The 24,746-nt window shown below is 40.4% G+C and overlaps 1 protein-coding gene across 3 annotated transcripts in view; it reads left to right on the plus strand.

The window, feature by feature from the left end:
- The first annotated feature begins 505 nt into the window (after positions 1 to 505).
- SLAIN1 (SLAIN motif family member 1) overlaps positions 506 to 24,746 on the plus strand; it is a 53,498-nt gene continuing 29,257 nt past the window's right edge. For 2 of the 3 annotated variants that reach the window (XM_059902799.1, XM_059902797.1), the window contains exons 1-2: positions 506 to 1,123; positions 15,943 to 16,082. In XM_059902799.1, the coding sequence (XP_059758782.1) occupies positions 510 to 1,123; positions 15,943 to 16,082 (754 nt within the window). In that variant the 5' untranslated portion in view covers positions 506 to 509. The remainder of the gene's footprint in view (positions 1,124 to 15,942; positions 16,083 to 24,746) is intronic. The other variant, XM_059902798.1, reaches the window with a different exon arrangement.

A 24,746-nucleotide genomic window follows, 5' to 3' on the forward strand; every position in this document is an offset into this window, starting at 1 on the left:
GGCTCCGAAGTCAGCTCAGTTCGCTCCCTCCCCCGCGGCGGGAGGAAGTGCCGGTGGCGGGAAAGTTCAGTCCAGGTCCAATCAGGCACCTGGGATTGGGTAGCGCGGCCGCGGGCGGTGGCCCCAGGACCCCAGCCCGCGCTCCCGGTCCCGCCCCTCGGGAACGCCTCGCCCCCCGGCTGGTCCAACACCCCAGCCCCGCCCACCCGGCGCCCGCGCCCCGCCCCGCCCGGGGGCCGCGGCTAAAACCCGGAGCCGCCGCGGCGCCCAAGGGACTGGAGGGAGGCTCTGAGCATGTGCAGAGCAGCGCGGCGGCGGCTGCCTCGGCGAGAGGCAGCGTCTCGGTGCTGATGCGAACAGCCGCCTCGGCCTCTGCCCCAGCGTAGTCGGCCCCCGGGCCGGGGCGGCAGGGAAGGAACCGTAGCCTCCCCGCGGCCCGAGGAGCCGGCGCGTCGGCGCGCACCCCGCCCCGCCCCCCCTCGGCGGCCGCGGCGTCCTCGGGGACCACGATGATGGCGGAGCAGGTGAAATGCGCCTCGGTGGGGGACGGCTCCGGAGCGGGCTCCGGGCCGGTGGTGAACGCGGAGCTGGAGGTGAAGAAGCTGCAGGAGCTGGTGCGCAAGCTGGAGAAGCAGAACGAGCAGCTGCGGAGCCGGGCGGCCAGCGCGGCCGCCGCACCGCACCTGCTGCTGCTGCCGCCGCCGCCCCCCGCCGCGCCGCCCCCCGCCGGGGCCTGCAGCCCGTTGGCTCCGCGGAGCCCCCCGGCCGCCGCTGCCGCCGCCTCGGGGGGACTGGGGCTGGGGCTGGCGTTGGGCGCTGGGGGCGGAGGCGGGGGCGGCAGCGGCGGCTCTGGCCCCGCGTTCCCGGGGACCTACTGCCTGCCCGGCCCGGCGCCCTCCCTGCTCTGCAGCCTGGCGCAGCCCCCCGAGGCGCCCTTCGTCTACTTCAAGCCGGCGGCGGGCTTCTTCGGCGCGGGCGGCTGCGGCCCGGAGCCGGGGGGCGCGGGGACACCTCCCGGGGCCGCCGCCGCGCCGCCCTCGCCGCCCCCCACGCTGCTGGACGAGGTGGAGCCGCTGGACCTGGAGAGCGTGGCCGCCTGGCGGGACGAGGACGACTGCACCTGGTATTGCCGAGCTCCGCTCCCTCCCTCGGGACCCTCGCCTGCGACGCCCGGGGAGGGCGAGGGCTGGAAGGAAGAGGGGCACCTCAGCCACTGCCCCCAGACGGGGTGACCTGGCAGGTGCCGAGCCGGGCGATGAGAGGAGGCTGTGGAAAAATAGGGTGGAAACCTATTTTGTTACAGCTCAGGCCGACCCATGTGGGGATGAACTGGTCCTTTTCCTCTCCTTGTGTTGTCGTCTTTGCTGACGATTGGGTGCCAAGCTCCTCGTTAGCATTAACTGCAAAATCCATGCTATCTTGTCTTTTTGTCGCTCGGTCGTGCTCTTTTTCGTCAGTCTTTTTTGGGAGTGACGGGGGATGGGTAGGGGTTGGCCTCCATCTGCGACTGTTACCGTGTTGTCCTCGCAAACCAAGGCCGGACAGGATTTGCGTGCTGTCCCTGCCTCCTCGGCACCCCAAGCCGCCTAGTGATGCATCTCTCCTTAAGAGATTCGTTCTTACTGTTTGAGTTGTGCAGTGGTTTGTCCTCATTCGCTGCATCTTCTTTGATAGCTTCTCTCTTCAGAAACAGGCTCGCTTTTTCCAGTGTGTTGACCTCACTGGCTTTCCCATCAGTAACGGCGTAAAAAAAAAACAATGAAAGCTTTTCGGGGAACGGAGTGAGCAGCTTGCAGGCACTCTGTTACCTAGGACCCAAGGAACTGGCTTTAATTTAAAAAACTGGTGATTGAAGAAAAGTGAGATTAGAGAAACTTTGTCTTTATTTTTTAGAAACTTGAAGTTGGTTAGCAGAAAACTTGAGGCTGGCAGCATTTATTCAGTTGAAATCTGGTTAGCTCTGTCTGCTTTCCATCAATGAGTACCTTGTGGGGTTGGGGGGAGAGGGGGGTTCTGATTCTTTTATTTGTTTTTAATGGTGCTTGCTCATGGGGTAGCAGTCACTTCATGACTTCTTTTGGTTGGTTCACATGTTTTCCTCAGTCATTAGAGGTAGTGTGATGTGGTCAGATGAATAGAAGCTTCAGATCAGGTGGGACTTAGGTTCACGCAGGGAGAATGAACAGCATTCACCTCGACCTAGCAGTAGCATGAAGAGTAATTGTAGTTCTTTTAATCTTAGGTCCTCTTCCTGTTTTCCAAGCTGGGTCTTCCTCACTTTCTTTGTGTTTATGTTGAGTGATTGCTCAGGAGGGAGTGGGAGATGGAGAACCTTGCTGGTTTCCCATTGGGAACTGTGGTGGTCCTTTTCTCTTGCACTTTTTTATGTTGAGAACTCTGTTAAGTACACTAATTGGTTTGATTCTGAGAATCAAAATAAAGGGAGCTATAATAAGGCATAGTCATCCTTCTACTTAGTACTTTTCGGCAACTGGGCAGGTAACTCAGGTTGTAAAAATCAAAACAACTCGCCACTTTCTGGAACTTTAAGCCATTCTTTAGAAGCTGCACCTTTATTTTTGTAAAGTCCAGGCTGTGTTGTGATCTCAGATTCAGCCTGAATATGGTACCGGAAAATGCTCTCCTGATGGTGCTTAGGTTGTTACTAATAACTGTAAGCCCTTATGCCACTTTCAAATTATTTTAGATTGATTTAGTCCCCACTTGGCCTTTTCTGGAGATACGTACTTAAATAATAGAAGGAAACTTGCTGTATTTTGGATGAGGATCAATCCTGTGCTTTAAAACTATTAGCACTTTAAAATTTATCATGATACACTTACTATTTTATAGGTGTATTAGGTTTGTGCTAGTACATACACAGTGAATATAGTTGTAATATTTTCTTTTATTAAATGGATTTCTACCATATTTAGTTATCCTCCAACTATTGGTAGTATTTTGATATCTTAGGCTTTCCTTTTGTAGTTATTTTTTGTTAAAACACCATTAAAATAACTAAAAAAAAATCACCAACTTGGTGAGATTAGCCTAGTAGCACTTCAGATGGTTTGAAGCAAATCTAACCAGGTTTGATTTGCAGCAGGTTCTATTAATTTCACTCATCAAGTATATCTGTGAATGACTAAATCAATGCCTTGACACTTTACAGATGTTTCTATAGACAAATGGCACACTGTTTATACAGTATCTTCCTCAAAACAAACCCAGGGTTAGAATTCCAGGTGGAAAAACAGGGAGGGATCATTAATCTTAGTGGGATGGACTTAAAATTTTTGTAAGGTCACCTGATTTATAGAAAACTTTCTATCAGAGCATTTTTACACATTGAAATATATTTGTATTGCAGTACTTGGCCTGTTTGTTCATCAACAGTCAACAGGGTTTAATTTTCAAAGCTAAACCCACTTGTTGTTAATGCTTGCAGAGCCTTCTGATGTTCCTTCATCACTGCACACCGCGTGTCCCTGCCTGGTGCCATCATCAATAGAGTGCTTTTCATTTGGCTTCCCTGATATGTTTGCAGGAAGGCTACTTATTTTTATCTTCCCTGTTTATTAAGAAACAACTGAAGTGGATAATATGTACCTGATTATTTTAAATTATTTTAAAATATTTTAAAATAAGTTACACATTTTCATTGTAAAAGACAGAACACAGAAGTGAATATAAAGTCACAAAAGTCTTCCCTCTTGTCCTCAATTTACTACTGTGACTCAGAGTTAACCCTGTTAACCTTCCGTAGATCCTTCAAGGTAAAAATATAGTTATACAAATCAGTATGCAAATATATACACATCAGTTTTTTTACACTTACCTTTCATTGGACACATCTTGGACATCTTTGTTTCCCTGTAACAGTTGCATCATCGTTAACAGTAACTTGGTCCTTAATAATGTTACTTTAACTGTATCACCTACAATTTTTCATACATTTTTATCATGATTTCATCCTAATGGGTTAAACAAAATTAATAATTTATTTAGAATAGCACTTCCTGCTAAAATGTCAGATCCTTAGGAAGGAAAGTTCACAAATGTAGGTTAATCGTTGAATATTTTAGAAGTTCTTTCATGTAAGTCTGTTTTTACTAATACAATCTTAGAATGTACAGCCTGGACAGCACTTGGCTCAAGAGTTATGTGTGAAAGAAAAAAGTGAATAATAGAAGAGTATTTGCTTGATGATAGTTCAGTAGTTAATGAATGATCAGTCAGGTCTCATAGGCCTTTTTTCCAAACAATTATTTAGCCTATAAGTTTCTTCTGTTTATTGAAAAAAAAAAAAAAAACTGTGATGTAAGAAGAATGATGTGTTCTGCTTTTTGTTTTGATGAAAAGCTTTGAAACAAAACAATTGTCTTATATCTTCAAATATTTATCTTAGTTGAATTTAAAGTATGTAATTTTGCCTTGATACAATCTGGTTATCTCAGCACAGTGCTGCTAAAATTCAATGTCTCAGAAAATTAAAGTTGACTTTGGTTTCAGAACCTTCATTCTTAAGTCCAGTTATTATAATCCCATAGTAAACTTCACATCCTGCTGTATCAGTTCTTCCATTATCTTACTACTAATTTGACAGCCTTAGCTTTCCAGGAGACCGTAGGCCAGAAAGTACAGGGGAGAAACCAAGTATCAGGAGCAAATTAAAAAAGTTCAAAAGCACTAAAGTCCTGATGCATATGTGGGACATGGTGTGACTGGATGATTTGCCAGTCTGTACAGAAGGGTGTTTTAAACGTCTCTGTCCCAGTGTTACCAGGCTGAGAAGCACTAGGCTAAGAAGAACCAGGGTACAAGGAGAGGGAATCAGATGGGTATGAAGTGGCAATGGGAGCACTAAATCATTAACTGCATACTAGACCTTTCTGTGACCTGTTTCAGCTCCCTAATTTCAGTGTTAAGCGCCAAGGAGAAATAACTTACGTAAACTTCTTCAGTTATTTACTGAAAGAATTGACTCAAACTTAGACTTATTTATATGGATTCAGAAGTGTTTGCAACATTCGTGTTTTTTCCTCCAAGCATGGTTGTGACCCATTAATAGGTTATAAAGTCAATTTAGTGGACTGACTCAGTATGATTTTTTATGAAGTTCAGTGGAATATAAAATCAGGATCAGAGTACATTGTATCTTATAATACAAACGTGTCTTGATTAAACTTATTTCAGTTTTATGTGTATATGTCCTGGGTTGAAATAGCTAATGCATTTGTGCCTTATGGCTACAGTTAGAATAACTCCAATTTGTACTGTTCAAAGCAAAACGGACTTGGAGAAAACAGGTAGAAGAGCACGGCTCCCTGAAGATAGCGTAGTGCTGGGGTAAATCAGGACCTGCTCACCTCAACCAGAAGACGAGTCTATATTCAGATAATGCCAAGATTAAAACATGCCAACTGGTATAAAATACAGCTATTAAAGGAGGCGTTTATTTTTAAAAGAGATGTGGCAGGGATTTTAACTTGCCCAACTGGAAAAGACAGGAGAAAAGTTCTTTTTTTTTTTTTAAACATCTTTATTGGAATATAATTGCTTTACAATGGTGTGTTAGTTTCTGCTCTGTAACAAAGTGAGTCAGCTATATGTATACATATATCCCCATATCTCCTCCCTCCCATGCCTCCCTCCCACCCTCCCTATCCCACCCCTCTAGGTGGTCACAAAGCACCAGCACCGAGCTGATTTCCCTGTGCTATGCGGCTGCTTCCCACTAGCTATCTATTTTCCATTTGGTAGTATATATTAGTCCATGCCACTCTAGGAGAAAACTTCTTAATGATACAAGGGGAAAATGGTGATATCTACAAATTAAGGAAAATTTAATGAATGAGATATTCATCTTCCATGTGTAACACCAAGACCCTGGACAGCTGGCCAAAGTCATTGCCAATTTTTCATCAAAGCTGTTGAACACCTTGTACTATACATATGGCACAGCTAAATTAGACCACCTAAGCTGCTTTTCGCATAATTGATTTTCAGTGGAAAGACCAGAGGGTGCTTCACTTTCTGACAATGCTGATTGAAAATGCGCAGTGTTTTCTAGGAGCAAGTGGAGTTGACTGAAGTCTATGCTGATGGGTCTTTCAAATGAGTAAATTTGAAACACTGCAGTGAGACACTGAAATAGAGTTCAGATATAAATGTGGAGGGAGGGGGAAGAGTCTGCTATAGGACCTTCAGTAACTAAAATTTAGACTTAATGTGTCCTTTTAAATAGCTTACTGGGGGTAAGTTTCTTTTGCAGGGGCTAACCAGCTTGACCCTCGCACATGCTAGTGAATCTAAGCTGACTAAGATTGATTGATTGTGCTAATCAGTGCTGGTGTTTTACCTTTCCTTAAAATAAAACTTATGGTGATTTAAGGCTCTCAAAATGGCTTGTTTGAAAATTGACTCATATTACTTTTCAGTGACAGGTCTATGATATACATATACAGTAAGTACCCTACAAACGAAACTTCAAGTTGTGAGCTTTCAAAGATGCGAATGTATGTTCACATGTCCAATCGCGTAAGTTAGTTCACTTGTCTGGTGTACCTTGTCATGTGCATGCATCCTCTACAAGTGGTTGTGCTTTTGTGTACTTTACTGTACAGTACTGTATAGAGTCCAGTAGTACAGCATCTTTATTTCAGTCAAGCCCAGGATGTCCAGAAGCAGGCATAAAGGCAGCAGTGATGTAGCTGGTACTGTACGGTACTTTTCAAATGTTTTCTTTATTTTTTGTTTGTTTTTTATGTATTATTTGTGTGAAAAGTATTATAAAGCTATTACAGTACAGTACTATATAGCCGATTGTGTTAGTTGGGTACCGAAGCTAACTTTGTTGGACTTACGAACAAATTGGACCTATGAACGCGCTCTTGGAATGGAACTCGTTCATATGTAGGGGACTTATTGTAATTATTTTTGTTGTACCATTTATTTTTGTATTATCTGTAGAAGGATGACTTTAGAACCAAACGTTGAGAATAACCAAGACTATTTTTCTAGACATTTTGAAATATTTCATTTGAAGCATTCAGGGTTATTATGATGGACTTTGTGTTATTTCCAACCTCCCAGTGTTAGTGCATGTATGCAGTCAGGGGGTCCAGAAGATGAAGTGTATGAAAAAAAAAAAGATTCTGTGAGAAGGACAATAGTTTCTAGTCATGTGCTTTTGGAAGTTTTGAAGAGAAGTGAAGGAAAATTAGAGTGTGACATTTTAAATGATAGCTTTTCTACTATTTGAAGGATTCTCAAGTTTTAGACTAAGGCTTTTCAAATATTCTTGCCAGATTCTAATATACTGTCAGTGAAAGGTAGAAGTTGAAAGAGCAGTTAGTAGGAGGTATGTGTATTAACAATGGCAGACTAGGATATTGTAAATGTTGCTGGCATTGTAATGACAGTGAACGAGGTGATTTTTACGACTTTTTAGAAGATAAGAGCCATTTAGGAGAAATACAGGTTTTACCTTGCTTATCTAATTTTGGAGACATGTTATACTCAGGGAGTTTGTAGCTACGTGATCTTCATAACTAACTGCCCTTTTTCTCTATTTAAATCCAGTTCTAGGCTTAGCCAGAGAAATAGTAGGCTCAAAACTATCCTGGGAATATTGTTTGGAGACTGACTTTAAAAATGATCCCTAAAAAAAAAAAAAAAAAAATGATCCCTTCTATCTTAATTCCACATATATGCGTAGTACTTCTAAAGTTCTATCAAGGTAATACGATAAGTAGGATGTAAATGGTTCAAAAACTCTTCTATACCAAGGCTTATTACAGAAAGCAGCGGTTCTCCCAACTCTTTCCTACCTCTGAGTCCTCCACATAGATATTACTTTATACTCCTTTGGCAGTTTCTTTTGTTCTTTATTTCTTTTAATTAATTAATTTATTTATTTTTGGCTGTGTTGGGTCTTCGTTTCTGTGCGAGGGCTTTCTCTAGCTGTGGCAAGCGGGGGCCACTCTTCACCGCGGTGCGCGGGCCTCTCACTATCGCGGCCTCTCTTGTTGCGGAGCACAGGCTCCAGACGCGCAGGCTCAGTAGTTGTGGCTCACGGGCCTAGTTGCTCCGCGGCATGTGGGATCTTCCCAGACCAGGGCTCGAACCCATGTCCCCCGCATTGACAGGCGGACTCCCAACCACTGCGCCACCAGGAAAGCCCTTGTTCTTTATTTCTAAACAGTCTTTATACTACATGATCTTAAACAGATATAGACTTGTTTTGGAAAATGAGGACTAAGGCCTCTTCCCTTCATCCTCCAGCTACCATATCTTCTTTCCCTTCTCATAATGGTTTTTATAACTTTTCTCTTAAATCATCATGATGGACTTGTGTTATGGTTATCACTGTTATTAGCTGAGTCCTGTTAATTGTATGTTACATTTGTTTTCTCTAATCTCTTTGTTCCTCCAAGAGTTAATAATGGCCTCTCTCTTCCCCCTTTTCTTTAATCCCTTATTACTAATTATTTCTGTAAATACTGGAGCCATAACATCTCTCAAGAAGGTCAACATATTTGATAATCTCTTAAATCTGTTTTTAAAAATTTGTTTTGTACTGCCATCCGTTCTAGAATGCTTCATCCCATTGCTCCAGTCTTCACTGTTGCTCCTTAGGCTGGATGCACAATGCTGTTATCATGGGAATTCCTTCGGGCTTCTTGCCAATATTGGATCTCCTATTTCATAAATCCTTTGTCTTGGAATTTCATTTATTCTTGTGGGTGGGATGCAGCCTCAGGAAGCTTTCTGAGAAAGGGGACATGCATGAGAAGTACACTTTGAAATCCTGTATTTGAAAATGTCCTTATTCTATCCTCATACAAGATTCATGGTTGGTCTGGGTATAAAAGTCTAAGTCAGTTATTTTTCCTCATGTTTGAGGGCATTGTTCCATTTTTTTCCAGTTTTTATTGTTTTACAGCTATTGAAGTGCACTGTGATTTGGGTATTTTGAATCCTTTGTGACTTTCTCTTTAGGTTTCTTCTTTATCCCTAGGGTTCTTAAATGTCACATTGTACCTTGTATGGGCCTGTCTGTTCATTTGTTGCACTGAGCATTTGTGGGTGCCTCCCTCTAGAACCTGGTGGCCTGCCTTCAACTTTTGAAAATTTTTTGCCTTTAAAAAAAATAACTTTCTCTTCACTTTCATGGGTGTTTTAGAACTTATAATAATGAGATGGAGGCCTGCCTATTACAGTCATTTAATTTTCTTATCCCTCTCCTCTGGTTGTTAATCTTTGTCTATGTGTTGCTCCTGGGAGACTTCTTCAACTTGATCTTCCAAACTCACTTATTGGATTTTTTGTTTCTTCTATAACAGTTTAATTGTTTCATTTGCCAAGAAAGAAGAAGCTGTTCCATTTTAAATATCCTGTTTTTGTCTTGTGAATACAACATTTTCTCTCGGATGATATCAGTTACAATTGTCTTGGATTTTTCATCTGTTCCCTGCATTGTTTTTCCTCCTCAGTTCTTTTTTCCCCTTCTATCAATACTTTTAGTCTCAGGGTTTTATTTAAAAGGAATATTCCAGATATCTGGTGTCGTGGGTTGTCTGTTCATACCCAAAGGCGATATCGAAGTTGATCTAAGGCTCTGCGTGGGTGGAACTCTTTGGCTGGTAGACTTTAACAGAGATTGGGTGGGTGGCCAGCTCAGGTTTCAGTATCTTTAGGTCTTCTCTTGGGTTCATCTGTGTCTCCAGACATAAACCTTCTGGGAGATAGGAGTTAAGGCAGTCGATTCTAGGAATGTAAAGGGGAAGATGGGCCTAGGGTGCTAACCATTCAGCAAGTAGACTTTCGGTCAACCTCTCTGGTTCAGTGGGGGTACTTCATCTGTCTTTCAGCTACGTTCTGTGTGCCTGAAGTCAGAGCTTCTCCGGGTCAGCCTTACGCACGTGTCAATAGTAAGCCTCCGGTCTTAGGTTGTGGCGGAGGAGGTGTGGTGGGATGGGCAGTGTGGAGTAGAGGAGGGGATCTGGGGTCCCACCTATTCCTCACACAGGCTTTCAGCTGAATTCCCTGCTTTCAGTTGCATGATCACCCCCATATTCTGTGAACTGCAGGGTCGGGGTGAGCCACAGTAGCAGATAGCATGGGAGGACAGCGGAGGAGAAGAGAGAGAAGTCCCTGTACGTGAATATGGCAGAGTGGGTCCCAGAGCCATTACATGTACTTCTGGGAAGCTGCTTTTGAATGTGCTGTGAGGCTGCGTGGTCAAACGAGAGATCCATATTACGCAGGCCCTAAGAGATTAAGGACATCTTCCTGAGGGGTTCCCTGCAAGCAGAAAGCAAAATGCTCTACCAGAAAAACCCCCAAACTGGTGGGAGTGTGTGAAATCCCCAGGCAAGCTGCTTGGTGGAGGTTCCTAGCGGCAGGAGGAAGCAGCGGTCGTCCCGTGGGATGCTGGAGGTGATGGGCAGAGCAGTGCTTCGCATGGGAGCTGAGAGAGGTTTGCAAACAAGCAGATGCTCAGAGAGTGCATGAACCTGTGTGTGCATTAAACAGTGAGGAAAATGTATTAATTTAAAAGAAGCTGAAAGAGAAGGAAGTTGCACAGTTGCCTAGTGTTGCGGCTGCTTTCTGTCAGGGCTGTGGCACTTGCTTCTGTGATCCAGCTGCCTGGTGGATGGCAGCTCCAGGCTCACTGAAGGGCAGGAAGCAGTCAGTTGCTTACTGTCTTGTGACTTTTTCATAAAGCTTCATTACGGTATAAGTGCGATATAAATTGCATATATTTAAAATGTACTATTTGATCGATTTGGGCCCACGTATAACCCATAAAACCATCATCACAGTCAAGATAGTGGAGAGAGCCCAATGCTTTAAGCTTCCTTGTGGCCCCTTGTATCTCCTCCTGTCCTGATCCTGCCTACTTCCAACTCAGGCACCCACTGATCTGTTTTCTGTCAATCTAGATTAGTTTGTGTTTTCTATACTTTTGTATCAGTGAAATCATATAGTAGGTACTCTTTCATTTGTTTGGTTTGGTCTGGCTTCTTTCAATCAAGATAATTATTTTGAAATCCACCTCTGTTGTTACGTGAATCAGTAGTTCATTTCTTTTTATCGTGAAGGTTTTAGATTGTAGGGACACAACGATCATTTGTTTTATCCATTCTTCTTTTCATGAACATTTGGATTGTTTTCAGTTTCGGGCTATTACAGATAAGTCTTTGCATAGACACATGGCATTTGTGTCTTTCAGGTAAATACTTAATGACTTTTGAGTGGCTGTAACAGAAAGTTAGGTGTACGTTAATTTTTAAAGAAGCTGCCAAAATCGTTTCCAAAGTGGTTGTGCATTTTACGTTTCTGCTGGCAGTTTAGGAGTTTCAGTTGCACATGTCCTCACGAAGGCTTGCTATGGCTAATCTTATCTTCAGGCATTCTAACAGCTGTGTGATAGTATCTCACTGGTGTTCTAGCTTGCATTTCCCTAATGACTAATGATTAGCCTCTTGTCATACACCTGTTTACCATCCATAGCTCATCTTTGGTGAACTATCTGTTTAAATCTTTTACCAGTTTTTTTTTTTTTTAATTAATTAATTAATTAATTTATTTTTGGCTGTGTTGGGTCTTCGCTTCTGTGCGAGGGCTTTCTCTAGTTGCGGCGAGCGGGGGCCACTCTTCATCGCGGTGCGCGGGCCTCTCACTATCGCGGCCTCTCTTGTTGCGGAGCACAGGCTCCAGATGCGCAGGCTCAGCAGTTGTGGCTCACGGGCCCAGTCGCTCCGCGGCATGTGGGATCTTCCCAGACCAGGGCTCGAACCCGTGTCCCCTGCATTGGCAGGCGGACTCTCGACCACTGCGCCACCAGGGAAGCCCCATTACCAGTTTTTTAAAACTGGGTTGCTTATTAAGTTTGAAGAATTTCTTATATATTCCACTTATAAGTTTCTTTATCAGGTAAATGATTTGCAAATATTTTCTCCCAATCCATGGTTTGTCATTTATTCTCTTAACAGTCTCTTTCAAAGAGCAAGGTTTTTAGTTTCGATGAAGTCCAATTGATACATTTTTTTTTTTTTTTTAAGAAATTCACGTTCTTTTATTTATTTATTTATTTATTTCTGACTGTGTTGAGTCTTCGTTTCTGTGCGAGGGCTTTCTCTAGTTGCGGCAAGTGGGGACCACTCTTCATCGCGGTGCGCGGGCCTCTCACCATCGCGGCCTCTCTTGTTGCGGAGCACAGGCTCCAGACGCGCAGGCTCAGTAATTGTGGCTCACGGGCCCAGTTGCTCCGTGGCATGTGGGATCTTCCCAGACCAGGGCTCGAACCCGTGTCCCCTGCATTAGCAGGCAGATTCTCAACCACTGCGCCACCAGGGAAGCCCCCAATTGATACATTTTTTTTCTTTTATGGATCATGCTTTCAGTCTAAAAAAATGTATCTAAGAAATATTGCCAACCCAAGGACAGAAAGTTTTTCATCTGTAGTTTCTTCTGAAAGTTTTACAGTTGAGGTTTCATATTTTTGTGATCTGTTTTGAGTTAACTTTGGATAGTGTGTAAAGTGTGGATCAAGGTTCACTTTCTGTATATGTGTATCCATTTGTTCCAGCACCATTTGTTCAAAAGACTATCTTTTCTTCATTGAATTGTCTCTGTACTTTGTCAAAAAAATCAGTATTCCACATGTTAGTATTTCTGTACCTGGACCATCTATTTTGTTTCATTGATCTATTTATTTTCATGCCATCCTAAATGTCTTTATTACTGTAGCTTTGGAATAAGTCTTAATCAGTTAGCAGTAGCTCTCCAACTTCATTGTTTTGACTATTCTAGGATCTTTGCATTTCCATATGAATTTTAGCTTTTACATTCTAGAAAAAGCATGCTGAGATTTTGATTGGAATTTTGTTAAATACATCAATTTAGGGATAATTGACATCTAAACAATATTCGGTTTTCTGACCCATGTACATGGTCCGTTTCTCTGTTTCTTTTTAAATTTCTCTCAGAATGTTTTGTAGTTTTCAGTGTATGGGTCTTTGACATCTTTTGTCAGATTTATCCTTAGGCATCTTATGGTTTTTCTTATACTGTTGTAAATGGGAAGTGAAATTTCAAAAATACTGGTTGTTGCTAATATAGAAATACTTTTGTACTTTGATTTGGTATCCTACAGTCTTGCTGCTAAACTCATTCTAGTATCTTTTTTATATATTCCTTTATTACACAGACGATTTTTTTACATAGACGATCATGTCGTCTGTGAATAAAGACAGATTTACTTGTTTCTTTCCAATCCAAATGTTTTTCTTTATTGCCTGATTGTGCTAGCTAGAACCTGCAGGCCTTGTATTGCTCTTGATAATAGGGGAAAAGTGTTCAGTCTTTCACTGTTAAGGATCCTTTTTTGTAGATGCCTTTAATAAGATCGAGGATGTTTCCTCCCTTTTTTAATTTGCTGAGAGTTTTTATCAGGAATGGATGTCATATGTTTTTTTTTCTTTGTATATTGAGATTATCATATGGTGTTTCTATTTTAGTATATGTGATAAGTTACACTGGTATTTGAATGTTAAGGCAACCTTTCATTCCTGGGATAAACCTCACTTGGTAATGACGAAGTATCCCTTTTATATATGGTTGTACCAAATTTGCTAAAACATTTAGACCTTATGCTTCTGTGTTCATGAGGGGTGTTGGTTTTTAGTTTCTTACCTTGTAATGTCTGTGTCTGGTTTGGGTATCAGGGTTCATAGCTATGTTGGTCTCATAGACCATGTTGGGATGTGCTCTCTCCTCTTCTATTTTTTTGGAAGAATTCATGAAGACTTGGTATTCTTCTTTAAATATCTGGTAGAATTTGGTAGTGAGACCTTCTAGGCCTGGGCTTTTCTTTGTGGGTAGGTTTTGTTTATTTGTCTTTGCAATGGTCTGTCCTTTTACTTTTAACCCATGTGTTTATATTTGAAGTGCCCATGTTGTAGGCAACATATAATTGGGTCTTTTGTGATCCCTTTAAACATGAGGAGAAACTTGCTCACATGCCCATCAGAATATTTCCCCTCAAGTTTTTATTGTCTAGGACTCTGTCCAAGGCTTGTGCCTAAACCAGTCATTGGGCAAGTGGGATTAATGGAACTGGCGCGATTGGCTCAGCACAGTGCGTCCCTCTCAAGGTGTGGTCTCCACGTGGCAGTATCAGCATCACCTGGGAACCTGTTAGACATTCACATTCTTTGGTCTTACCCCAAACCTACTGAATCAGGTAGGTTAGAGCTGCCCGCAATTAGGTGTTAGCAATTTGTGTTTTAACAAATCCTCTGAGAGATTTTAATACGTCAAAGATTGAGAACAACTGGCTTAGACTAACCTTTACTTGGGGGTCTAGAGAGAGCTACACAGTAACAGTGTAGAGGTCTGACAGCAAGGAAGGGCAAAAGGGAAGGATCTACATAGATAGGTGATAATCTTGACACAGTAGGCCAAGGTGCGACCTAGGAATAAGAATTTTTAACTAACCAACATACTCTCAATGAAGGCAGGACGGTGGTCCACACTCTAAGGGAAGAATGATATATTAGGATTACTGTCAAGTTGATTAAAAGAGAGATTTTAGAATCTTCATCTCCTGACAGGAGTCAGCAAACTGTGTCCTGTGGGCATATTGGGCCCACTGCCTGGTCTATGTAGCTGATCAGCTTAGATTTTTACATTGTTAAATGATTGAAAAAATCAAAAGAATACTATTTTGACACGTGAAAATTATGGGAAATTCGACTTTCAGTATCTATAAATAAAGTTTATAGGAACACAGCCGTACTTATTATTTATCGTCGGTGATACTTTGGGGCTGCAGAGGCAGAGTTGAGTAGTTATGACAGAGACTATGTGGCCACAAAGCCTATATATTTACTAGCTGGCCCTTATAGAAAAAGCTTGCCAACCCCGAACCATAAGAATAATTTGCTAAATACTACATTCCCCGACCCTCTGGGATAGATGACTCGAATAGGTGGTGGACTGGATGATAACAGTACAAGTGAATAATGAAGTCTGTTAGTTCAAGAACACACCTGCCCGTTAGAATTATGGTAACTTTGCTTGAAGTAGTATTACTTTAATGGGATTTGTAATTAGAACAAAGCTTTATATAGCAAGGTCAGTTACTAGAGCCTGTGATTATAATTTTCTTTCTTTTTTCTGTCAACTGTTGGTTAATTCTCAAGGTAAACCTTGTTGTATAACCCTATCACTGAAAATATTCTAAAACCTACCTTAAAACAGTACCTCAATGAGAGAAAACCTTTGTTATGACTTGTAGTGCCCCAGGGTGGTTATTTTGAATCCTGCCCACTATTGTGCAATGGCGTAGATGCTGAAAGTGAACTCTTCCTAAAACATATCTTTGAAAGCTGTTTGGCTTTCATGAGAAAGAAGCACATATCAAATTTCGTATAGATTTAAGACAGGGGAAATATCTGATTATTTAAGGGTTGAGAGAATCAAACAGCTGACTTTTGTTTTTAGACTTATTTTTGTTAAATGCAAATAAGACTTGCCTTGTTTGCCACATCATGTTTATGTATATTAGCCCAAGTTCACATAAGATTCTGTTGTCAAAGAGAGATGAAAATGTTCACTTCTAGAAATATAAGTGAGCTGATCAGATCATCACGGTGCCCCAGGTCAGTTCAGTAGCAAGAGCCCCAGATCTCCGACTCTCTGAGACATTGTTCCATAGTTTTTTGAAGTCCTCTTTGCCACCGAGCTACAGAAAGTGTCATATTCTACCAGGGGATATTTATCTGTTAAAAATGATTTTGGTGTTTGAAGTAATCAAATGTGAGTTCTGTTTTGATAGAAACTGTTAAATACATGTTGTTTTCTCAAGTAGAAGAGAGGTAATCTCTGTGTAGCTATATAATCCCTATAATGTAGATTTCTTTTTTTAAGGTTATACGTTGGCTCTTCAAAGACATTCCCGTCATCAGAGAAATCCCTGAGCCCTTTGCAGTGGTGTAGACATGTCCTAGATAATCCGACTCCGGAGATGGAAGCAGCAAGGCGTTCCCTGTGCTTTAGACTGGAGCAAGGTAACCGCGACCCCGTACACTGGCATCCTCAAACTCCTGCCGCTGTTCACTCGGTTTTGTTGCTGGTTTTGGAATAGACACTTAATTGAAAAACCTTACCCTGAGGTGCAGCTGTTACATGTGATTCACTTCATATGTTTACACATCAGGGTTTCTCGCTATAGAATATATTTAGTTTTGTGCTTGTTTTTAGCCAGATTTTCAGCTTCTTTTAGTGTTGTAGGAATACATATTATTTTTCTATTTTTTTCTTTCTGTTTATGAATGTACCAGTACATAAAATGGGCCAGTCTTACATTCTCTGGGGATGGTTACAAGGTTGTGTCGCTGAATTCCAAGATAGTAAACTGGGGTTCCACTGGGACCTGGGCACTGACCTTTTGAGTTCCCTAAATGTTTATTTGGATGTATAACTGGAAGTCCTAACCTTTACAAACTAGGAGATAATCTTCATATTGTATGTAACATTTAATTATGGAGCCCAACATAAGTTTAAGTAAAAAAAATAATTAGGATATTTGTAGCAGGGGAAAAAAAAAGCAAAAGGAATGAGTAGTACTCAGCTCCTTGCTATTTTGATAAAGTAGACTAGTACTTAAGGCTGTAATTATTTGGGCTTTTGCTTGTCTCTTAACCTCTTGGTATCTGTTTCATTATCTAGGTGCACTTTATTCCATGGATCACTCGCATCCAAATCACACTTGAGCTTGAAAATGGGGTTAAGGGTTAATCTTAACCCTCCAGATTAAAGAATCAGGGTAGCCGAGAGTAGCGCCAAGGGAATCTGCATTGACAGGGTCACCAGTGTGATTCTTATGCACACTGAGGTTTGAGAACACTGCCTGTAAAACTCTTCAAGGATAATGAATGCTTATAAAATATTTGGACATGATAAGACAAAGTATAATAGGTAACATTTCTCGAGCTCTCAATTCTGACAGTCAGAACATTAAGTTCTTGACATTTTTCATTGTGTTCTAACTGCTCATCTGAGGTAGGTACTACACTCACTTTTAGAGGTGAGAAAAGTGAAGTTTAGAGAAGTTGAGAGGATTATGAGGGCAGAGTGGTCCTTGGAAGCAGAGCCAAGGCCTGCGTCTCCCTGACACCAAAGACTGTCCTTAACCAGTATTCCATCCTGCTTTATTGGCACAGTCAACAGTAAATATGAACAGAATTCTGTTTTAAATATGTGGGGAAGGCCAAACTAAAAATTAGCATGTTTCATTAGCATATTAACTAAAATGAAATAAGTGATGTAGTAATAGAAAGTTGAAGAGTGGAGTAGGAACAGAGGCATACTAGGATTAAAACTTTGGTGACAGATGCGTGTCTAAGAGGACAGCCATCTCAGAGCCAAGACTCTGGTCTTGATTCTGGTCCCATTTCCCTGAGTGGCCCTAAGCGGACCATTATTTTCTCTTTCAAAGGTTGTATAGGCCATCCGTAAGGTTCCTTATTCAAATACCTCTGATTCAAGGACTTTTTATATGTATATTTTTATATATGAATTTTGCTCAGTTTCATTTGAAATAAAATAAAAATAAAATTCAAATGAAATTCAGAATTAGAATCCTTTAGTTCAAGGGTCAACAATATGACAGGGACCAGATAGTAAATATTTTAGGCTTTGTGGGCCATCCAATCTCTGCCATCACTAGAAAGCAGCCATAGATACAAACATTAATGAACAAGGCCGTGTTCCAGTAAATCTTTAACTGTGGACAGAGATTTGAATTTCATGTGACTTTTTTTTCATGTGTCAAGAAATATATTCTGATTTTTAATTTTGGTTTTTACCTTTTTTTGAAAATGGTTAAAATATTCATAGTTGGTGGGTATTATAAAAACAGGGGCAGGTTGGATTTGGGCCACTCACGTCGTAGGTTTGCCGACCCCTGCTTTATAGTTCATTTGCACACAAGGTAGATCTACATACAAGGTTGGTTTTAAAAATAGAGGAGAGGCTGTGTTAATTTAACGTGATGTAACATAATGTAATTTAAAAATAATCATAGTTGGTGGTTACTTTTGAGATTTTAGACTAAGTGCCTTATTATCTTATTTTCCTTTCATTGGCAAGGGGCTAAAGCAAAATTGTGAGGTCATGAGGACATGAATTGCAGTTTTATTCATAGTGTAATTTATTTAAATTTCATATAAAAGAGTTTGAGCAGAGAATTAGCTTTTCAAATTCAAAATTAGTCTTTTACTAAATTTGTATATAAATCTAAATCCTCTTTTGCTGTGAGACTAAATGCTTTTGTTCCAAAGATCCATAATCCATAATCCCATTATGAGATAAGAAGTAATGGATTAGAATAGGTTGTTCAATGGATGAAAAAAATTTTTGAAACTTAACATGTTTTATAAAGCAGTACATCTATAGTTTAGCAAGCATTAGTCTTACAGACATTATAAGGAAAAGGGCAAATTCCTACCCCATTCTCTCATGCCCATTTTATTACCCAGATGCAGTTACTTAACAAAAGCTGTTTGTTCTGGTTTTGTTTGTCTACCCTCTCTTTTTAAATTCCAGGCTTATATGGCTATTGCCTGAGTTATCAATTTTAATCATTACCGGTTGGCTTTCTACTTTGGTTGGTGAAGGTTTCATTTTTAACTCCCCCCCACCCCGCCCCGCTATACTTTTTCTCCACATTATTCCGTCATGTAGCTTTTTACCAATTTTAGGATACATCAGTATGGATTATGATAGCAAGACTTACATCGAAGCCATGCAATATTTTATCATTATGTTTCTTTTTTCATTTAACTCTGCTTTTCCTTGAGTTAATTGTAAAAAGACACTTGATCTTCTTGATCCTTGTCATTAATTTACCCTTAGACTCTCCAAATGAAACATCCTCAGTGTGGTTAGACATAGACACCCACCAAGGGTTTTTATTTATTTAGTTTAACCATTCCTCCTGGTAGTGCCTTCTATTCTTACTGCAGTCTTACCTTGTTCTCTGTAGGCCTGTGCACAGCTGTCATGGTGGGACTTCCTTTTGCTCTCATCCTGGGAATTCCGCATCCTGTCTTCTGCATTGTATCGCTTGTGTCCTAAATGCAGAGACTTCCTTTTCCTTATCTTCCCTAGTTTAGCAGAGTATATTCTCCTGTTGCTCTTTGTGAGGAGTAGAAGTGGAAAGAGGGTATGTGGGAGGTCAGTGGTGAGAACGTCATATGTCTGAAAATGTCTTTATCATACCTTTGCTCTTACACTTGATTGTTCTTCGGGCTACGTGTAGAATTCTAGTTTAGAAACCACTTCCAGCAGAGTTTAGAAGGCAGTGTTGCATTATATTTTAGCTTGAGGATTGCTGTTGAAATCCTGTACCATTCTCATTTTTGATCTTTCTGCTTAAAATACACTGGATATTTTAGAATCTTTTCTTCCTGGTATTTTGAAATTGCAGTGTGTGTGTGTGTGTGTGTGTGTGTGTGTGTGTGTGTGTGTTTGTTAGACAGTGGGCACTTCCAGCCTGGAAACTTTAGCTCTGCAAAATTTCATGCATTATTTCTTTGTAATCACCCCTCTCCTCCAGTTTTCTCTATTCTTTCTTTCTAGGTACTCCTTTTAGTCAGATGCTGAATTTCCTGGATTGATGTTCAGATTTTATATTTTTCTCTTCTTTTGTTTATTCTTGATTTTTTTTGAACATTCTGCTTTCTTGGAGATTAAAAAACTCGTCTGCTAAACTCTTTGGCTGCATATTTATTAAGTACCTGCTATGTGTCAGGGAACCACTGTAGGTAACGAGGATCCAGCAGTAACCAAAACAGATGTTAAGTCCCTGCCCTCACTGAGTTTACCATGTAGTTTGCAAACTTTCACTTAATCCTTCTGTTTTTTGTAAGATACCCTTGTATGTGTGAGGTATCTTAAATCTAGAAGCTTTCTGCTTCAGTTTAAGTGATGAAATCTGTCTTTGATAAAGCAGGAGAGGAGCAGCTGCTTGGGCTGGGGAGGGAGCCCGAGGGCTTTGGTACTCTTCCCGTAGACTTTGCAGCAGTCATCTTGTGTTTGTTTCACCACAGAACTCCCTACCCTCTGTGGTACCTGCACCATCAGTTCCAGAGCTTTTCCAGGTCTTTGTTCACTTATCCCTCACTGTGGACCCTCAGAGCAGAGAATATCGAAACCCAACTGGGTCCATCACCTAATGTTTATCTGTTTTTTCATTTCTAAATAAAATGACTCTTCTTAGTCTGATAGTATCTCCTCTCCTATTCGATATTCCATGTAGGTTTAGAAGACTTGAGTTAGCTGTCATTCTAGTGTGGTTTTGTAGAAATGAGAGAAGAAATCATACTTAGTCCTCCATATCGAAGAATTCTTACTGGATTCCAGTTAAGGGATTCTTTGTCAGTGACAGCTAATTAACTGGTATCAGTTAATTACAGTTTTAACTTAAACTTTATTCATTATATAGCATAAATGTTTAATTGGAATAATGTGTGTCACGTATTTTAGAAGTTTCAAGTAACTCTCTAATAAAGCATTTTCTTTTTGTTTAGACTTCATTTCTCTTGAACAATCAGTATCTTCAAGTAACAAGCATCACTGAGCATTTTCTTTGAGACCAGGGTTATATCTTCATTTGAATATAAATTGCCCAAGGACAGGGACTTTGTTGATCACACCAGCTACAGAAGGGAACCTGACTTGTATTAGACACTGTTGCTAAAATAAATGAATTTTTGTTTAATTCTGTATGAACCCAGTGTCACAATTACTACTGTTATAATTTCAGTTTTGCTTTTGAATATTTCAAGATGGGGTGAAGTCTTTGCACCACTTTCCTTACCAGCCATCTCCTTCTTTCAGAAGAAAGACTGGCGTCACTTGAAGTATCAACTTGCAGCATCGCTTTTCCATTCACAAGCATGTTTACTTTAAAATAATTGGTTTTTACTTACCTCACTGCATTTTGTTGCAAAATAGATTAGTGGTTGTACATTCTTCTCCCAGCCATTCCCCCACCCCAGAACTGTTCAGTAAGACCATCCACTGCCATGAAAAGGAGCAGTTAGAGATGAGCTTTGAAGAAAGGTAAAGTTATCCTCTCTGTCTCTCTTTCTCTGTCTCTTTCTCTCTCTCTCACTCTTTTACCAAGGGATAGGTAAATGTTCTTTAACGTTAGCCTGCAACTTCAGATAAGATGCTGCTTATTAGAGAACAAGTATTTTAGATATTTGGTTTTTATTTCCTGATCCTGATGTTTTTGGGAAGAAAATTACTCAACAATTAAAGATGAATTCCCTGAGAACATGTGAAGAGGGGCCATAGTTAAGAGGAGCCAAAGTCTATCTAGTGGGTGGACCTTATGTCCCCTTGGGTCCCTTGGTCTTACATCTCTTCTTTCTCATTCCCTCTTGTACCCTAGGAACTTAGCCTGTGCTGTTTTCTTGGTTGCAAATTAGCTGTCTTCTCTGCTTAAGGCCCACACATCACCAGGAACACATCTGAGTAAGGGTTTGTCAACCTCTGTTTCTGCAGGTACACAGGGTACCATTTCTCCTAGAATTGTCTCTTAATTGTGTAGTTGCTAACGAGCTCATTTGGATTATAACTTCTTGAAGGGCCTCTCTTCTTGTTGCCTACCTTCTCGATTTGGGAGGGTCCTCTAATAACCTTCATTCATATCTGACAACTTTGTGACCCTGGTTCTAGATCACAAAACTTGGTAAATTATGGGAGAATATATGGGAAGTGTTCAAGTCTTGCCTTGAGGTGTGAGAACAGGCTTATTAAAATCCTGCCCTTTGAAGAAGGTTTGTTTTTCTGAAGAAAATGATGGAAAAGAAATGTTTTATATGATTTAATTTTATAGGGAGTGAGCACCCACATTATGACTGCTTGTAAGATATTGCTAAAAGAAAAGCTTTGTTGTCACAGCTATAATTTTGCTAATTGGTTAAGTGCACTCAAAATACAATAGGATAATTATTTTTGGTGTAGGGTATATATATTACAGATGATCAATATGTATCCAATACTCTTAAATTCTCATAGGGAATATAGATTGACTTTAATTAAAATATTGACTAATATTTTAACTGAATATTAATTAAATTAATTGCAACTTTATTGTGGCTCCTGAAACTTATTTTTCCCTTTTCCAAACTGGTCTTAATATTCAAATTGTATAATTTGTAAAGTCTTATGTATCAAGTAGTCAGCACAGGCAAGTTACTTAAGCTTTCTCAGCCTCTTCTACATTTATGTTTATTTTATAGACTTGCTGTAAGGGGTTAAATAAAGATGTTTGTGAAGGAGACATAATAAAGGCTTAAATATTCAGCCTCTAAATATTCAGTCTCTTTCCTAATATATTGGAATCACATAAATGGCTTTTTTGGATAATGTACAGAAAGTTATGTTAAAAGTAAAATAACTAATTGCTGAAAGTTAAATCTTTCAATACTTCTAAATCTACAATCTATTGGTATAAAATTAAGAAAACCTAAAATGATATTTCCTCTTTTTCTTGGTTGGTGTTCCCTTTTCAAAAATGCTCCTAACAATGTTTGTTATGTTCCATTTGGAAGCACCCTGTTTTGTGAACGTCTTTTAATTTAATTTTTAACATGTGTGTCCCTTTTTTGTCACAGAGATTAAGCATCTGAGGCTAGGGGGACCTGTACCTCAGTTTCCTTTTGAATTGCCAGTGCTTACTAAGTTTTCAAACATGTTTTAAGCTCTGAATGGTTGGTTTCTGTGATGTATTAATTTGAGTACATTTAAATTCCTTAGAGCAAAGAAACTAATTGAACATTTGGTGTTGTAAGTGGCATCCGGTTAGCCAAAGCCACACACACAAAAATTATGTAGTCACGTTCATTACAGTGTTAGCTGTGAGGGTAGAGATTTGAGTCTGTTTTGTTCCCTGCTGTCACCCGCCCAGTGCCTGGAACAGCGCTGTCACCTGGTAGGTGTTAAATGCTGATAGTTGAATGAATGAATTTGGGGGAAGGGTTTCTGATCTAGTGCCTCAGCCCTCCTTGACTCTGTGGTTAAGAGCACGTCACTTGTTTCCAATGTCTTGCTTATAAGTGGGGATGTTTAACAGATTTCACAGGGCTGTTACAAAGATTTCAGGAAATGTCGAATGTGAAATTAGTTTGAAAAATGTGAAGTGCCATGTAAATATATGGACACATTCCTAATACGCAGTTATTTATTCAGAGACTGAACCAAAAAAATACAGGGAATCCTCTTAGTTTGGCTATTTATAGAAAACGAAGAGTATTTTTTTCTTTGGTGGGGGGTGGGTCTGTTTTCTCTCCCTATAAATAACGATACTTGGTAGAGTTAGGGATCTCAAATTGAAGTTTTATGAGTGTAGTTTATTCAAGAATAGTAGAAAATTCAAGAGGACCTCTGTGATCTATTCCTTTTCTCCTGCTTCTTCTCGGATCTATATGTATTAATATTTCATTTCTGACATGCTTTTCTTTCTTCTTCCCCACTTCCTCCACCCCTTTAGAATGTAAATAACAAATACCTGTAGAACTTTCATGGGTAGCATTAACTCACATGATATCCTAAATTGGAATAAGGCTAATCTAGAGTCTTTTGTTAAGTCCATGTCATGAGGCTGGGATGTTAGATAACCAAATAATGATCTAAAAGCTTATCTAAGTAATTTGAAACACCCAATATGCGGCTCAGTTAATTTGGGGCCAGTTAATAAAAGCTCATCTTGCCTTAAGATTCTTGAATGTCCATAACTATTGAATCAGGACAGGTCACATTTGAGGAGTGTGGGTATAGTTTGCACCAATAGTGTAACTCTGCACACTTAGCTATCTTGGGTCATGTTTCCCTGGGACCATCTCTCATTTCCTCTGGGATTATATACTAAGCAAATGTGAATAGCTATTACCTCTTAGCTGAGTTTTTCTCTTATCTTCATATGACACCAGTTCCCATTCTTGTCTCAGTTGTTATGATGGAGTGTTTCTAAATTTAGCCAATGAAGAAGAAAGTTGTCGACTAACCCAGGGCTCTGAAGGTGGCCTTTTTCATTTGCAAAAGCCACACAGATTGAACTGAGATATTAAGAAGCTTATCGAGTGTCTTGTCTCCTGGAGCCTGCCCAGCCTCTCCTTGCGGGGCCCAAGATGCTATCTCCGCCAGCTCGTGTTTCCAGTCTTGAGGTGCTCTGTCACATTTGGAACACAAAATTAAAACTTAGTCTGTGCGGTTCACTTTAGGTAAGCTCTGTAAAGGATTCCCTTTCTCATTGGAAAAGTAATCTGGAATCACACTGAAATTTTAGTGCACAAACAGGGTTTCTTGACATTTGCTATTATCTCTGTGCGCTGGGAGTTGAAGATGCATCACATCTGCGTGCTTCCATCACATCCTTGCTTTGCTCTTAGGCTCCGAATAGCATCAGTGTATTTGCTTCATTATTAGGAATGATGTTGAGTACAGTAAGTAACAAACAATTAGGGATTGTGTTCCCATGAAATTCACAGTTTCTATACCATTATATCCAGCAACATAGATATGTATTTGCCAGATATTCCTAAACAATTGTCCTTTCCTTTCTTTTGCCAATTATGCATGTGTTTCTATTTGTTTTTTTGTTTTTGTTTTGCATTTCCACCATGATTAGAAAGGTGTTTATCAAAATAAGCAATAACTCA

The sequence above is a fragment of the Balaenoptera ricei genome, chromosome 18, assembly GCF_028023285.1.
Source record: "Balaenoptera ricei isolate mBalRic1 chromosome 18, mBalRic1.hap2, whole genome shotgun sequence".
Lineage (NCBI taxonomy): Eukaryota > Metazoa > Chordata > Mammalia > Artiodactyla > Balaenopteridae > Balaenoptera > Balaenoptera ricei.